The sequence below is a fragment of the Dermochelys coriacea genome, chromosome 14, assembly GCF_009764565.3.
Source record: "Dermochelys coriacea isolate rDerCor1 chromosome 14, rDerCor1.pri.v4, whole genome shotgun sequence".
Taxonomy (NCBI): Eukaryota; Metazoa; Chordata; order Testudines; family Dermochelyidae; genus Dermochelys; species Dermochelys coriacea.
Window position 1 is genome coordinate 10,336,666 of NC_050081.1, and position 17,254 is coordinate 10,353,919.

General features: G+C 40.5%; 1 protein-coding gene across 1 annotated transcript; it reads left to right on the top strand.

Moving 5' to 3' along the window:
- Positions 1-1,916: 1,916 nt before the first annotated feature.
- On the top strand, positions 1,917-12,201 carry C14H17orf67 (chromosome 14 C17orf67 homolog). The gene is given in 6 exon segments (XM_038372009.2): positions 1,917-3,059; positions 3,804-3,820; positions 3,822-3,857; positions 3,859-3,906; positions 9,117-9,259; positions 11,677-12,201. Coding segments are annotated over 5 exon segments (273 nt in total). The 5' UTR covers positions 1,917-3,004; the 3' UTR covers positions 9,234-9,259; positions 11,677-12,201.
- Positions 12,202-17,254: the final 5,053 nt, after the last annotated feature.

The window sequence follows — 17,254 nt, forward strand, 5'->3', positions numbered from 1 at the left end:
TAAGGGACCCACCCCAACTCAACATCTCCTTACGTTGTTCCAATATGCTTTCTCCTGATATATGTCTACACTAATAAATCCAAGTAGCCCGTTTTCCTCACTGCTACTAGACAGTGATTTTATAATTTGATGTCTACTATCAGGCCCCAATCCTTTTCTTGCTTAGTGTTTTGTAGTATATTATTTAACTCTAAACCTTTTTGCCACTCATTATCTCTATCCTCTTTATTTCATAGTTTTTCCATGTTGCTTTGCATGATCTTGTCAGCCTATGCCCCTATTGTATCCAGATCCCTTTGAATCTGATCCGTCTCTTGGCATTGACAGGCCTTTTCAGTTTTCTGTCCTCTGCAAATTTGTACTCAGCCAAGGACTATATAAATGTATGTTCCCTCCTCCAGGTGTACAGTGTGAACAAAAGTAGACTGTGGCACTCTGCTTGCCATTCATCTTAACTGATCAGTTTCCATCTCTCACTTCTTTGATTGTGATGACTAAGCCAATTTTGTATTCAGTCAAGAACACTCCTATTAATACCAAACTTACCACATTAATATTAAACTGCCCTTATAGACTGGGATTTTAAAACAAGCCTAAGGGAGTTAGGCTCCTAACTGCCACTGAAGTTCAATATCATCTGGGTACCTAACTCCTCTTAGAGTCTTTTAGGTGGTACTGTGTCAAAAATTTCCCCCAAATCACATTTGTTAAACATGAATTGTCCTTTATATAAATCGGAGCTGATTTTCTTTGAACAGTCTGTACCCAAGCAAACGTGTTTTCATAAACTTTCAGCCTGAATGACTTTTATTGTAGATTAAGGAAAATGGCAATAAGAGAGAACAAAAAGGGAAGTACCCAGAAAAAAATTCTTAACAATTACAAAAGTTCACACTATACAATACGTAGGGTCCTACCAAATTCATGGTCCATTTTGGTCAATTTCGTGGTCATAGGATTTTAAAAATCATAAATTTCATGATTTCAGATATTTAAATCTGAAATTTCACAGTGTTGTAATTGTAGGGATCCTGACCCAAACAGGAGTTGTGGCGGGGTCACCAAGTTATTGTAGGAGGGGTTGCAGTACTGCTACCCTTACTTCTGCACTGCTGCTGCTGGTGGCGCTGCCTTCAGAGCTGGGTGGCTGGAGAGCGGTGGCTGCAGGCAGGGAACCCAGCTCTGAACGCAGAGCTGCCGCCAGCAGCAGTGCAGAGGTAAGGATGGCATGGTATGGTATTACCACCCTTACTTTTGTGCCCCTGCCTTCAGAGCCAGATTCTCAGTCAGCCGCTGCCCCTCTGTGGCCACCCAGCTCTGAAGTAAGGGTGGCATGGTATTGAATTGCTGGTGAGGCACTGCCTTCAGAGCGAGGCGTCCAGCCAACAGCTTCCACTCTCTGGTCACCCAGCTCTGAAGGCAGCGAAGAAGTAAGGGTGGCAATACCACAACCCCCCTGCAACTCCGTTTTTGGTGAGAACCCCCAGTTTGAGAAATGCTGGTCTCCCCCCATGAAAATCTGTATAGCATAGAGTAAAAGCACACACAAGACCAGATTTCATGGTCCATGACACGTTTTTCATGTTATGAATTTGGTAGGGCCCTAACAATACGTAATTCATCCATTGGAAGTTAGGCTGTAAGTCTCTCAAGTTGTGCACTGAAAAAATCAAGGTACCCAAAATGAGTGGGTACTTTTGAAAACGTTGGCCTTTTTGAGCATAGCCACACAACAGGTCTCTGAAGGAGTTGGGAGTGGAACCCAGGAGTTCCTTGCTACTCTCTCTATGCTTAGTTCACTAGATTTCATTGCTTCTCTTCCCGGGCTATTTTGAGTGGGGTCAGTCTTTACAGTGGCAGCTGCACCATGCTAGCCTGTGAGTGTCAGATTTTATAAGCTAAGAAGTGTCAGGCCTGGTTGGGAGATCTCCAAGTGAAACCCAGGAGCTGCTGGAAGCAAGGTGGTGGTCATTCAGTTGGTGGTACTCTTCCTTCTGGACTGGGTGCTAATCATTACAGTCCTACCTGAGTTCTAAACTGAGTTGTTGCTTTCTGACTACATTCCACCCACTGGAGTTTTAAAGGGAAAAGTTATTTCTCATCCTAAAAACTACTGTGTGTTGTGAGGATGGTGCAGAATGTCTGCCACCCTGCACTTCAGGGGAAGTACAAAAGTTCAGTTCTTAAAAAGGCAGAAACCTGTAAGCTAATTCTTTTAGAAATCTGATTGTTCTCTCTACATCTGCCAGACATGTCCTCTTCCCATCACTTTATATTCACTAGCAAGGATATTTACAATCTTGTCCATTACTGACTTTCCCTGCAAACAGTAGAATTCAATGAGTATTAATTTCCACGATTCTGTCCATTTGATAAACTCTCCATACTTTAGTTATGGTAGTTCAGTTTTGCAAGAGTTAAACCAATGTATTAAGATGTAACTTTGTGCTTGAATAAGGTTTCAGAGTAGAAGCCGTGTTAGTCTGTATCCGCAAAAAGAACAGGAGTACGTGTGGCACCTTAGAGACTAACAAATTTATTAGAGCATAAGCTTTCGTGGTCATATATGCAGCACCTTTTGACACATGGGCCCCTCGATGGCTGCCTGCCAAATTAAGGCTCAGGAGTGTTGGGTTTTTTTGTTTTTGTTTTTAATTATTATTTCTCTTGAATCACACTATTAAAACCATACCTTGCCATGCTGAATGTAATGCAATGTGTTTTATCTCCACAAAGTTAAAATATCTAGTATAACTTGAAACCCCCAGTGGAATAGTAAGCTTTCTATTTTTTTTTTTTTTTGGTAAGGAACAGAGAATGTTTAAGCTGATAATAGCCATATTCAAAACTTAGACCCAGATGTCTTCAAAGTCAAAATCATACTGTAAGTCAAATTAGTCAAAGCATAAACAAACATCTGTGACTGACGTAGCTGCTTCAAGTAGACTAATACCTCAGTCAGTGTTATTCATTTTGGAACAGGCTGAGAGAAAGCAGAATCAAAATGAAGAAGTTACTTGTGTTTCTCTTCATTTTGGTCATCCTGACCATTTTTACAGGTAGGAGTTCATATAAAACAAACTGGCTAATGTTCATAGAGCTGGAGTGCATATGATAATAATATTAGTGTTTTAATCTTGTATTTAAATATCTTAAATTTGATTTTTTTTTTACCAGTTACAGTATAACAACATTAAATATGTGTTATACTGCAGCCTTCCAGTAATTTACTTTTAACAATCATACTACTATACAAGGCATTTTTATCTCTGTATCCCAACCCTGGAGTCATTTATTGATTAAAAAAAAGATGTTTTCATTTATAAATCTACATGTTTGATGTCCTTGACAATTTCACCATTAATGCAATTTCTTGTCTTAATACTTATTTCAACAAAGTTCAGACTAGTTAGCTTTGGTTTGAAAATAGCCCTAAAAATAGTTCATCATAGAAATTGCATTGAACAAAAAACTGCCATGATTAATAAAAAATATTAAATTGGTAGATGGTGCAGTATATTTTTCTAATTTTGGGCAGGAACTGTAATAATATGGTGTTCTGAGTAGGTTTTGCATATTGTTAGTATCACTAGCTTATAAAAAACATAAGTATATTATAAAAATGGTTTGAAATTCCACTCATCTCTTCTGGAATGCAATATCCCCTGGGAAGGGGCTGTAATGAAAGAACACTTTGTGTATTGACAAAAATCAGACCTGAAAACATTTCACCATGGACCTGAAAGATAAAATATTAACTTCATGTTAATTTCATACTTTATTTCTTCCTCTTCCCCCTTTAGATACTTCACCAATTTTGGACTGAAAAAGAAGCTAAACAGATTCTGAGAACCCGGTCGTGAAGATAGACCAAGAAAAGCAGGTTTCCCTGATGAGCCAATGAGGGTGATTTTTAATTTTTACTTTAAAAATGAATACACTAAAACAGTTCATTGTATTTTGTGCTTAATGTTGTATTTGCATAGATAGGATTCTACTCAATCAGTGTATCTGGTTGCAAACTCCACTCTTTTAAACAATGGAATGAAATATTTTGTAAACCCCTTTGCACTCTTTAAACTACTGTTGGATAGCATTCTCTGAATTATGAATATATCTCGGGACTGTGCATTCCTGCGAAGTGTGGGACTTATCTATAATCTACGTCTGTCATCATCTAAAGCATAGAATCAATTATTGATCAAAAGATAGCTTCTCGTCTGTACAAATGTTTAGTTCATCATGTTATTTCTGAAAATTAAACTCTGCAGTACAAAGGTAGTTTGCTTTACGTTTTGCACTGAAAGTTGGCAGAGGGATGCAGGTGTCAGTGGTCAGTGTGGAGATTTAGGTAGCTCAGAACTGACTTTAAAATCCATTTAGCTGCATCCATACATTTTTTCTACAAGTGCTAGGGATAGGTTTATACCTTATGAGAGTATACACTTCTTTAATTGTTAGAGTAAAGCAACGTTAAGTTTTTTTCACATAGTATTTGCTATTATTTGCTTATTAAGCACATTAAAAATACAAAGAAAAAAAAAAAGACAGAGAGGAGCCTTCCGTTTTACTTACTTTTGACAGGGTGTGTGATATAGCCCCAGACTTCTCAAAAGCTACTTACAGCATTTAAAAATTACTGCACATTTCTCTCCAAAGTCAATAAATGGTGTTAAAATTATATGGTTGTAAAGAGGCTAAAAGCCACAGAAGCCAGAAAACGAACAATAGACCATGCATATACGATGAGCATAATGGGCTCAATCTGACAAGATGTTGAGTACACCTCATGTCAGCGGAAGTTGAGGGTGCTCAGCACCTTGAAGACCTGAACCCAGTGTGTACAGAGCATGTGGTTGGGGAAGGCTGGTAGTTCCCTCTCTCCCCTGGTTAGTGCATACTAGCCAGGAATAACCCATCCGGCAGTCAGGGATAGATGAATTTACAACTCTGCCCACTTACATACTCTCCTCTTTGTCTACCACATTAGCATCATTACATCAACTCTGACACAATGACTCTTCCAACATCAGAGGACCCCACTGACCTGAGACAATGGAAGCCATACCCCACATGCCAAAATGCAGCAAAAAACACTAGCCAGGGGCTCCACAGCTGACCTCAACATCCAGGATTATACTGGTTTCAAACTATGATCAAAGCAGCTTCATTCAGCTGCAGGACATTAACAGGAACCCAGGTTCCTCCTAAAATGATATGTAGCCACACCATGATGGCTATTAATAGAAGAGGGTAGATTAGAAAAATGGATTGATAAATTCCTGCACAACAGCATGTTACATAAAACTTGTGATCCAGGCAGGTGAAATTCACACAGCCTTCACAGCAAGTCCCAGTAATGAGTTAAAACAATGACCGTAGTCTCTTGTCGTCACTTGCAGGGGTGGGTCTTAAGGTTATAGGAGCCACACAGCGGTGGATCTCTGTTCACTGCTGGTCTGGCCTTGCCCACTCCCCAGTGCCATTTCCACATTATTAGGGCTGGTTTGAAATTTTCTGTTGAAGCTTTTTCTGTTAATGAAACATTGGCTTTTAGACAAAACCATCTTGTCCACAGAAAATGGCAACTTTTCATTCACCTCCCCCCATCTTTGGTTTTTGATGAAAAATTTAAATTTTCCAGAAGAAAAAAACCATTTTCTCATCAGTTTTCTGTACCAGCCTATGTTGAGAATGGAGATTTTCCCTTCTCTGGACATAAGAAGTGCAGAGGTTCCCTTGGGTATCTCCAGCAGCCTCTTGCACAGTCTGACCACAGAATTAAGTGGTCTTGTGTACCAGGATGAAATTTACACTGAACACCCTTGCTAAACTACCTCTGTTAATTTATTTTAAATAAATGGTACATGTATTAAGCCAGCTCATGCTCAGTCAGGGCTGAAGAAGAGCTCTGTGTAAACTCAATAGCTTGTCTCTCTCACCAACAGAAGTTGGTCCAATAAACGCTATTAACTTCACCCACCTTGTCTCTCTACAGTCCTTTTAGTTGTGCTAAGCTTAGAAGAGCAATTAATCAACCATCCCTTTGCAGAGCATGTGTGCTAATGAGAAAATAAATCCAGTTTAAATGTTGATGGACGATCAAACCTAGTGTAAATTAAATAGGAAGGATTTTACCTTTAATATAGACTCTTAGGAAAAGATCTGTACTTCGTCTGACTCCCAAAGCAGCCAGGATTCGAAGAGATAACTGATTTCATTAGTGCATTTTACTTAGAGTGCTAAAGGGAAGGTTTATTGGCCATTTCCATTATAACTACATTCCCTAAGGAGAGGCATTTAATGTGCCTAGTTTAAATGACAGCTATCGTTCAACCTGTCAGCAGTTTTTTTTTCTTTTTTACATGAGCCCTTCCCCCTCACCACCACCACAACTAACTAAAAAAAAAAATAGCAGTTAACGACAGGTGTCTCTGTATTCCCTCCTCACCACTCCAAGAACATATGAGTTAGTATTAAAGCGAGGCAAATATTTACCACCCTGCATGACACGGTTGGGACAATTGAGGAATGGGGGGAGCAGAGGACCTGAGGGTTGTCTGCTACTACTGGGAAAAAGCATTGGATTTGGTTCTCAACTGTGGTTTGGGACCCCAAAGTGAGTCGCGACCCTGTTTTAATGGGGTCACCAGGCTGGCATTAGACTTGTGGGGCCTGGGGCCAAAGCCCGAGCCCTACTGCCAGGACTGAAGCCAAAGACCAAGCCCCCCAACCCAGAGTCAATGGCCAAGCCTTCAGCCTGGCTGGCAGGGCTCAGGCTACAGGACCCCAAGCCGGGGCTTAAGCCTTGGACTTTGGCTATGTCCCCCCATCCCTGGGGCAGTGGGGCTCAGGCGGGCTCAGACTTTGGTCCTTCCTCCTAGGGTCATGCATAATTTTGTTGTGAGAAGGGGGTCGCGGTTGCAATGAAGTTTAAGCAATCCCCGGTTTAATAAGCAGGTTCTAACGCAATGACTGTAGCCAGTGTAGACTGGCTTTAGATGTGGAACTATCACACACTTCATTTTGTGTGAAACCTATTTTTTTCAAACACATTTTATTTAAAATTTCATAACAGAAACTAGTAGCTACTCCACTGGCAAGACACTGCTTTTTTATCTCACATCAAATCGATTGAAGATGTGGCTGTGGAGTAGTACATTCAGCTGTGAAAGTAACCCATTTCTCGGCTGCCTGCCTTTGGCGAGATCTATTGACTGCTGCGGTTTTTCATTTCTGAATGCTGAAAATGCACTGGGCATAGCTTGATTTTATTTTGGGGAACTACTGAAAAGGAGGGAGTCTGCTCCTGTTCTCAATAAAGTCGACTGGGAGGCTTCTAATTAACTTCAGCGGGAGATGTATTGGGCCTTGGAGATCAGATACCACAGGAATGGGAGTGGTATAAATAGATTAGTTCTTTAGTGAATCAGCAGATTGAGGAAGTCCCCACTTTGGCAGAAAGTACCACAGATATCGCTGGCTAATATATTTTTCTCAAGACAGTTGCAAGTAAATTCCAAAGATAGTTTTAAAATCCCCCTATTTCTGAAATGGACTTTGATAGTGCCTGTGATTATTGCCATGTGACTCATTTCCCCTCTGCCTTTACTTATTTAAGGCCTGTGCCCATTGAGGTCAATGACAAAACTCCTATTAACTTCAAGGATGCTGGACCAGACCTGAATTATTTTTTTACTTCTGTGGTCCTACCTTCTCCACTTATAATGACATTGGCTGAGTTTTCCATGCTGCATAAGGGATTTGGATACCTACTGGAGTATGAAAACCCCATAGGCAGCTTTAAAAATCTCGGCCAGTATATTCTGATGGTTACCTCATCTCTCTTGCATCCTGAATCTAGTGCCCTAGGTTTAAGGTATAATGTTCAGTTCAAGCAGAGGACTAACACCACCAGGTCTGATAAGTGGTCCATATCATAATATGCTTAAAGGGACATGCCAAGTACTTTGAATCAAACAATGATTTGGAGCATATACCTCTCTAGAGAAGGCCAGCCGGCTGGCTGAGGAATCACAGTCTAAGAAGCACTATAGATCTGTGTTAATTATTGATGACATAACAGATGGTGCTTTTGTCAAATAAGGAAGTAAGCAATTCATTGCTACTGTACATTTATTTATATACATATGTTGTAAGGTCATTCAGAAAACAAATTGGGATTTCAGAGTGAATAGAGTTTATAAGCATAAAACTGAGGAAGAAACAGAATCAGATAACTTTGTGAAAGCACCACATATAATTAACCTTGGGTGTTTTTGGAGGGGAAGAGATACTGAACACATCCAAGGGACTAGTGACCACCCCAAGTAGTAGTACACTACTGAAAAGCTGGGATATATGGCAATTCTTTCTAGCCCTAATGGTTTGTGAGATATCAGACCTCAAAAATCACAGAGGATGGGGAAGAAATGACACTTAAGATGGGCTGGCGTTTCTCTGTTAGCTAGGTGATCCATATCCAGATGGAGTTACAGTAGGTGATAGTAGAGAACGTGCAATGTAAAAGTTCAGCATGATATATGTTGGTATGCTGGTAATGTTCAAACATACAATGAAAACAGAGAGATGTGTGCAGTAAAACTATTTACACTTGTGAACTAGAACCCTTTTAAATGGCTGGGAGAGTGTCATACCAAATACATTCTGTTTACTCACATGGAAAAAACATAGAATTTTATCTGTCTTGTAAGGAAGATCAGTGAATGACTGGTACTTACCAGAATCCCCTTTAGAACTACTCAGTGACCCAGAATCATTCCATGGTTTTAAACTAGTAGGGCTCAATTTTCAAAGAAGACTGCTGTAGATGTTCCTGCAAAAAATCCATGTCCACCCCCTTGGCCAGCAGAAGCTTTATTGTGTGTATTAAAAAAAATTAGTGTCCATGAAAATTTATCTCTTAGCACTAATGCAAATGTCTGCCTTAAAAACTTGGTCCATAATGTAGCAAACACCCCTACTAGCCTGACTATTGGAGGAATTCAGTAACAATGGTGAGATTTGTAAGGGGTGAAATTCCACTGAATTCAATGGGTTTACACCAGAATTGAGTGAATACACAAGTTTAATGCTGTTTTCTTTCCTCTAAATAGGAACACATGGTTTACCTCCAGCGCTTGGAGAAGAGATCAGAAGAACAATTCCTTGAACATTGGTTAAATCCACACTGCTACCCGCATTGCAACAGGAATTTAGTTCATCCAGTCTAAAGGGTTTGTTTTTTCAACAGTTATTGGTATGTGTTCTCCTTTGTGAAGCATCATAGTTCCTTCAAAATAAAGGTCCGAATTCTCTGCTGATGTATACTGAAGTCAATGGAGTTATGCCAGTTCACACCTGCAGAGAATTTGGCACAGAATGTTATTTTTTCATAGATTCTCAGGCCAGAAGGGACCTCTGTGATCATCTGGTCTGACCTCCTGTATAGCACAGGCCAGAGAACTTTCCCAAAATAATGTTTAGAGCAAAGCATTTAGAAAAACATCCTATCTTGATTGAAAAATTGTCAGTGATGGAGAATCCTCCACAAGCCTTGGTAAATTATTCAATGGTTAATATCCAGGGTGCAAGTTAAAGCTGAAATAATCGAGCATACACTTAAAATCTTCTGGACACCACAACTGCTCTGCTGCCTTATAGCACAGAATTGTACGTATCTCAGTTCACACAAAGGCCCTGATCATACAGATCTTGGTGCAGAGAGCAGCAGATTGTGTATGGTTGTTGCATTCTGCAGCAAGTGTTAGTGGAGGCAAGACATGGGTGTAAATAAGGTTATTCACTAGTCATACAACTCTATACTGAGCTATAGTCAGTCTCATGTTCTCTTTGCACCTGCTCTCTTCCTTACAAATGCACAGGATACAAAAAGGAGAAGGGACAGGCGGATAGTAGGCATGTCTGAGGGAACAGGAGTTTATGCATGATTCGTATCATGCTAATAAAGTACTAGACTACATAATCCCCTACTACCTGGGAGTAAGGTGGTGACTGCCTAGCAGCACTCATTAATACAGCTTCCAATCTCCCTGCACTCCTTGTCCTGCTCATCTGTTTATATCTTGTGATTATTTGTACAGTACTAGGCACCTGGATTGTGGCAGTATGAAACTCACAGTGGTCATCATTAAAAAGGCAGCATTTAACAACAATCACGCGGTGGTATCTGAATTCTGCTTCATATGCCTGATCCTACAAAGAGTTGGGCTTGTTCTGTGGCGTCTCAGCTACCATCATTTCAAAGCAGTTGTGCTCTCCCACTGACACAACGCTGTGAACATGAAGCGCTTATGTCGGTGTAACTTATGTTGCCCAGGGGTAGGGTCAGCTCCAGGAATCAGCGTTCCAAGCAGGTGCTTGGGGCGGCAGTCAGAAAGGGGCGGCAGTGTTTCCGCCACGGCAGCAATTCGGCAACAGCTTCTTTGTTCCGCCGGCTGCGGTGGCAATTCGGTGGCGACAGTTTTCTTCACTGCTTGGGGCGGCAAAAACAGTAGAGCTGGCCCTGCCCAGGGGGGTGGTTTATTCACACCCATTAGTGACATAAGTTATGCCAAGTATCAGAGAGGTAGCCGTGTTAGTCTAGATCTGTAAAAGCGGCAAAGAGTCCTGTGGCACCTTATAGACTAACAGACGTATTGGAGTATAAGCTTTCGTGGGTGAATACCCACTTTGGTGGATGCATGTAGTGGAAATTTTCAGAGGCAGGTATAAATATGCAAGCCAGAATCAGGCTAGGGATAATGAGGGAGGATGAGGCCCTCTTCTAGCAGTTGAGGTGTGAACACCAAGGGAGGAGAAACTGCCATTCACAAGTCTTTGTTTAATCCTGAGCTGATGGTGTCAAATTTGCAAATGAACTGAAGCTCAGCAGTTTCTCTTTGAAGTCTGGTCCTGAAGTTTTTTTGAGGCAGGATGGCTACCTTTAAATCTGCTATTGTGTGTCCAGGAAGGTTGAAGTGTTCTCCTACAGGTTTCTCTTCCCTTGGTGTTCACCCCTCAACTGCTAGAAGAGGGCCTCATCCTCCCTGATTGAACTATTCTCGTTATCCCTAGCCTGATTCTTGCTTGCATATTTATACCTGCCTCTGGAAATTTCCACTACATGCATTCGACGAAGTAGATATTCACCCACGAAAGCTTATGCTCCAATACGTCTGTTAGACTATAAGGTGCCACAGGACTCTGCCATAAGTTATGCCAACATAGGCTGCAGTGTAGACATAGACTTAGGATCAGATTTTCAAAGGTATTTTGGTGCCAAGTGGGATTTTCAAAAGTGCCTGACTCTTGCTGAGTTCAGTGGGAGTTAGCCACCTAACCCGTAAAATCTCACTAGGCTGCTGGACATACGCATTTGTAGGTGCCTAAATACTTTTGAAAATCTGGACCTTCAGTGGAAAAACACCAACTTACAAAAGCAGAAGATCTGGCCTTTTAAAAAAAAACCACCCCCAGAAGCTTAGCTTCTGGGACATAAGATGGCAGCATCCAAAAATGTAGCAGCTGGCCCAATTTTACCCTTGTTCCCAATATGAGGGTATTGTGAAGATTACTGTTTGTACATCACTTAGAAGATGTGAAGCACTGTGTAAGTTTTAATATTGTCAACATATCTTTCTGCGTTTTAACAATATTTTCCCACTCCTTTTCCAGATCTCCCCAGGTGCATTTAAGAGGAAACGGTCTATGATTATGTTAAACAGGATGAGGTTCATCCAGCATCTGCTATATACTAGCTATCAAGCTGAATGTCTTTGGAATATTGAGCATTCTTAGTATGTAGCAAGGCTTTCTTTTGTAATCATACATGTTTAAAACAATTTCATTGACTCATGTAGATCACCATAAATTTTCAACCCATAGGTAAGCTAATGGTTTATAAGCATGAATCTAGGGCTTCTTCCAAGATTTTAGGAATGGGGCAGAATAAATCACCAACTTGTCTTAGAACATGTTTATTTTGGGCACTATCTTAATATATATTGAAGCAGGAGGAGGCTTTACGAGAAAGGAATCAATACGGATGGAAAATAAAAACATGATAAGGCTGCCACCCGTTGGGGTTTTGGATTATAGAATTTCTAAGTTTTAAGAATATTGTAGTGAAGCATAACATTTATGCAGCATTAACCTTTTATGTTAGTTGCCTCACAAGTTATTTCACCTATTATGTTGTAATAAAAGCTCAAATCAAATCCACTGACATTTGATTTTGTTACATGAAATCAGATGATGTGTGTTGATAAAATCACTCAGGTGTGGCTCAATATTTACCATAGGAACTGTGCATGTTATTCATTGGGGCAAAGCATGACAGAGGAAATGTACAGACTGGGTGTGTGTCTTTGGCTGGGGACAATGCCACTATTCAGTGAACTTTCTATACAAAAATAATACATTTGGGGCCTCAGTTACATACATGCAGCCACATGGATTTTTCAGTAGAATTTCACAAGTGGAACTGAGGGCAGAATTTGGTAATTCAAAGAGGGAAGGAAAGGACAGAGCCGTTAGGTGCTTGGGAAGTTCTGACACTAAAGATACTTTAAAGTGGGTAAGGCAATACTATTGCCAAACGGACAGTATGTACTGCCTTCCCTTGGGCACATGAACATATATAAGGAATATGTGAACACCTGCTATTGTGGAGCATCCTTTGGAACCAGGCTTTTAGGTGTAAGATGAATCAACTAGGAGCTGTTTCCACCTGGAAGTGCTTCACCAGGGGCAATCATCTGTTTGTTCCTCTACAGGCATGTGTGCTGCTTTTCAGGGAGAAGCTCATTGTGAATCTGCTTGTGCTGTGCCTTTCTCCTCACGTCATATCCTCAGATCCTGAATGCTGATCATACCAATTTCATTCCCTAACATTGAAAAAGTCAGGCAGTGTTATTGGATGGTTGGGAAATCAAATGGGAGCCTCCACTGCTGTGAAAAACCTCCTGGTGGTTTCTAGTGATCTCTCTCCGAAGCAAGGAAAGGGGTCTGTAAGCCAGCGTACAGACTCACTGGCTGGAGCAGGAGAAATAAAAGTTCCGACTACTGGTCACTTCACATACCTTCCTTAGGGCTCAACTCAGACTATTGGGCAATAACCACCTGTGGCCTTTCCAGCCTCAGCCCGCTAGGAAGAGAGAGGACACAGACTAACCCTGTGGGAGCTTCCTTTGCATCAGCTTCCCCTTTCCTTTTATAGCCCTGCCCAGCCATGTGGACCCAGCAGTCCCTTACCTGCTGGCATGCTTTATATCTTGTCACAGGGTTTCTTGAGGTTACTGAAAAATAAGCTGGTGAACACAGGACATCTGCTAAAACAATGTGAGAGATAAGAATATTACTATTCTATGTCTTACACCTACACTGTGATATGTGAGAGGCCATTTAATTAGGAGAAAATCCATTCCCCAGCAGACAGCCTCAGTCTTTCAGGTGGGCCTTAGGCCAATAGGGGAGGGAGGAATCCTTACACTGAAGGCCAGAGAGTAGCACTGGAGCTGTTTGCTATTCCAGTCTCTTGGCCATAGCACACCATCTCTGTGGGATTGGAAGAGGACTGGAGGATCTCAGAGTTGCATTCCTCTGGCTCTAAACACACATACGCCCCCATATTGCTTCTAAAAACTCATTGTGAGGTGTTGTCTAAAGACCCCTTGCAGGGACATGTCTTGTGCCTCTTCGTGCACCCCCTTCTCTGTCCCCCAAATCCTCACCACTTCCAATGCAAGGGAAACCTCCCAACCTAAGAAGGCACAGCTGTATTTGTCCTTTACTGCATACTTAAAGAGTTGCTTAAAACAAGATAGTAATATAAGTCTCAATGGAGACCTTGTTCTATATATCATTATACAGGCCTATCATTATACTGGCTCTCATTTACACCAGTGTAAATCCACTGAAGTCATTGGAATTACCCCAAATTTACACTGGTATAAAGAAATTGGTCTTATATGACCAGTATTATCCATCAGTATTGTGTAAATATAATCACAGATTATTATTTTATTATCATCTTGTTGGTTCTCATTATATTTTATATCACCAATCAGAATGGTGTATGTGATATAATATATTACAATGTATTAACATTTTACTCATGAAAGATAAAATAATTAACAGACCTGTTAAGTGCAGAATGTCAACATTAAAGGTCAGTAGGACATTTGAATTTGTATCATTGTATCACAGCTTTGGGCTGAACAGGACCTTAATATAGATTCCTGTTTAATCAGAAGCCAATTTAGGTTTCCCTCGGTTTCAGGGATCAGCTTATATAAGTAGCACATATATAATTTAATCTTTATAAAAACAAAGCTAATTAATTAAGATGAGTTATTATCAGCAGGGGAAAAATTTTTTTTGAAGTGACAATCATGTGCTCCAATCCCTCAGACAGATATATGCCATCATGCGCCAGCAATGCTCCTCTTCCATGTACATTGGCCAAATCAGACAGTTTCTACACAAAAGTATAAATGGACACAAATCTAACATCAGGAATCATAGCATTCAAAAACCAGTAGGAGAACACTTCAACTTCTCTAATCACTCAGTGACAGACTTAAAGGTGGAAATTTTGCAACAGAAAAGCTTCAAAAACAGACTTCAACGAGAAGCTGCTGAACTTGAATTAATATGCAAACTAGATACCATTAACTAGATAACACTGAACAGAGACTGGGAATGGCTCGGTCATTACACTAATTGAACCTATTTCCCCATGTTAAGTATCCTCACACCTTCGTGTCAACTGTCCATCTTGATTATCACTTCAAAAGTTTTTTTCCCCCTGCTGATAATAGCTCCTCTTAATTAATTAGCCTCTTACAGTTAGTATGGGTACTTCCACCTTTTCATGTTCTCTGTATGTATAAATATCTTCTTACTATATAAGAAAAGGAGTACTTGTGGCACCTTAGAGACTAACAAATTTATTAGAGCATAAGCTTTCGTGAGCTACAGCTCACTTAATCGGATGCATTCGATGAAGTGAGCTGTAGCTCACGAAAGCTTATGCTCTAATAAATTTGTTAGTCTCTAAGGTGCCACAAGTACTCCTTTTCTTTTTGCGAATACAGACTAACACGGCTGCTACTCTGAAACTTCTTACTATATGTTCCATTCTATGCATCCGATGAAGTGGGCTGTAGCCCATGAATGCTTATGCTCAAATAAATTTGTTAGTGTCTAAGGTGCCACAAGTACTCCAGTTCTTTTCATTAACTTTGTGCACATTGAGGATGAGACAACAGGGTAAAGAAGGATCAACCCACACTCATGAAAGCTTATGCTCAGATAAATTTGTTAGTCTCTAAGGTGCTATAAGTACTCCTTTTCTTTTTGCGAATACAGACTAACATGGCTGCTACTCTGTAACCCACACTGACACTGAAACGCAAACCAAACCCTATATAACCTTCCTGGAGTTCCAAAGTTCCAAATACTTTATTAAACCAAACTCCCTGTCATATGCATTTGCAATTCTTGGTCCTGACTGCGACTGGACAAGGAACTGAAAGATATGGGGTGCTCTTCTGGAGGTGTTCCTGGCCTGATGAGAGGTACAAAGTACCAGAAACCTTACAGGAAATCTGGGCAGGTAGAATAAGGGGAGTGAAAACAGAAGGAAGAAGAGAGAATTAACTATGATGGTCTAAAGGGAAGGAGTGAGGAATCCAGACTGGGCCATAGCAGTATCTTTAGATACTTTGATCATTTGTGTAAGACACTTAAATGCCGTGAAGATGAACTCAGTCAAGGAACCTAGATGATAGATAATCACTTCTCAAGATTTCTATGATAGATAATCACTTCTCAAGATTTCTAACCTACTTCTGCAGATTTAAGAAGCTAGGTCCTCAGCTGGTGTAAATTGGCGTAGCTCCACTGAAGTCAGTGAACCCAGTTGAGGATCTGGCCTAAGAACCGAACATACCCAAATCATATCTGACTTCTGACTTTCAGAAGCTTGCTCAGCAGTAGCAAAGATCATGGCTAACAAAGGAAGGGAGGGCATGTGTGAGACATAGCTGCAGACTGCTGGCTGCTATGAAGACACCAACACAGAGGGGTGCAAAAAGCTATCTAAATGATTTTTAAGAACCCATGATGTGCTCGAGAAAGAACAGGATCCCCCCCTCCATGGAACTTACAGACATAACAGGGTATAATACAGTTGAACGCAGTTAAATGTAGTATGAACAAAGGCTATGAAGGTGAACTCAGAGTAGCTGTGTCAACACTGAAGATGGAAAGTTCAGCAGAATAGATGGTTTCCAGAAGCTCTTACAGGAAAGGCTTGGAAAGACTTGGGAAAAGCTTTCATCTAGGCAAGAAATGAACACGATGTTTTTGTTTGGTTTTATGGTTGTTTAACTTGTTTTATATTCAATATTCCTGATCCCATTCTGCCTTGTCTGCCTTGAAACTGGAATGAAGCTTGGTGCAGGGGATATTCAGACGTGTGAGTAAACTAACTGACCACTAGATGTCAATGTTTCTGCATACAAATTGGAGCATATACTTGATTTTGAAAGGACAGTCTTGCCTGATATTTTTTTTTTCGTATTCATGTGCGCACTTTTCCTTAAGGGTTCAGATACTGAAATAAAAAGTCACTTTTCTTTTTAAGCAGCCCAAGCCTAGAGAGAGTGGTTAAACATTTCCCCCCTTTGGATCCAAGATTCCTGTGAATATGGGCTTAATTGTGGGTCTATCTCTGGTCACATCTTGGTGCCAGTGGCAATGCCATAAAAAAAAAAATGTTTGAATGGTTCCTTTTCTATTTTTCGCACGGGAACTGTGCAGCTCATGGTTATTTACTGTTACCTTTTACTTTGCATTTTGACACTAGATTCCGGAGATGCCATTTTGTGCTCCTGTTAAAATCTTTGCCACCAGAATGGATTCACATTGTGCCATCTTCAGTACTTCATTATTAACTATAAGCTGCAGAATAACACAGAATGTAGATAGTGTTTTGCATTTTCAAAGTGTGGTATGAACATTATATGATTACTATATATTATAACTGTTGAATTTTGATAGCATTTGGAGGCCCCAGTCAAAGATCGGGGTCCCAGGTGCTGTACACACATATATCAAAACAATTGACTGTGCCCCAAAGAGTTTCCAGTCAAAGTCACATTACCCCTGTGAAATAGGTAGGGAAATATTACTAACCTCCATTTACACATGAAGAAACTAGGAAAAAGAAAGATCACGTCTGGAATTT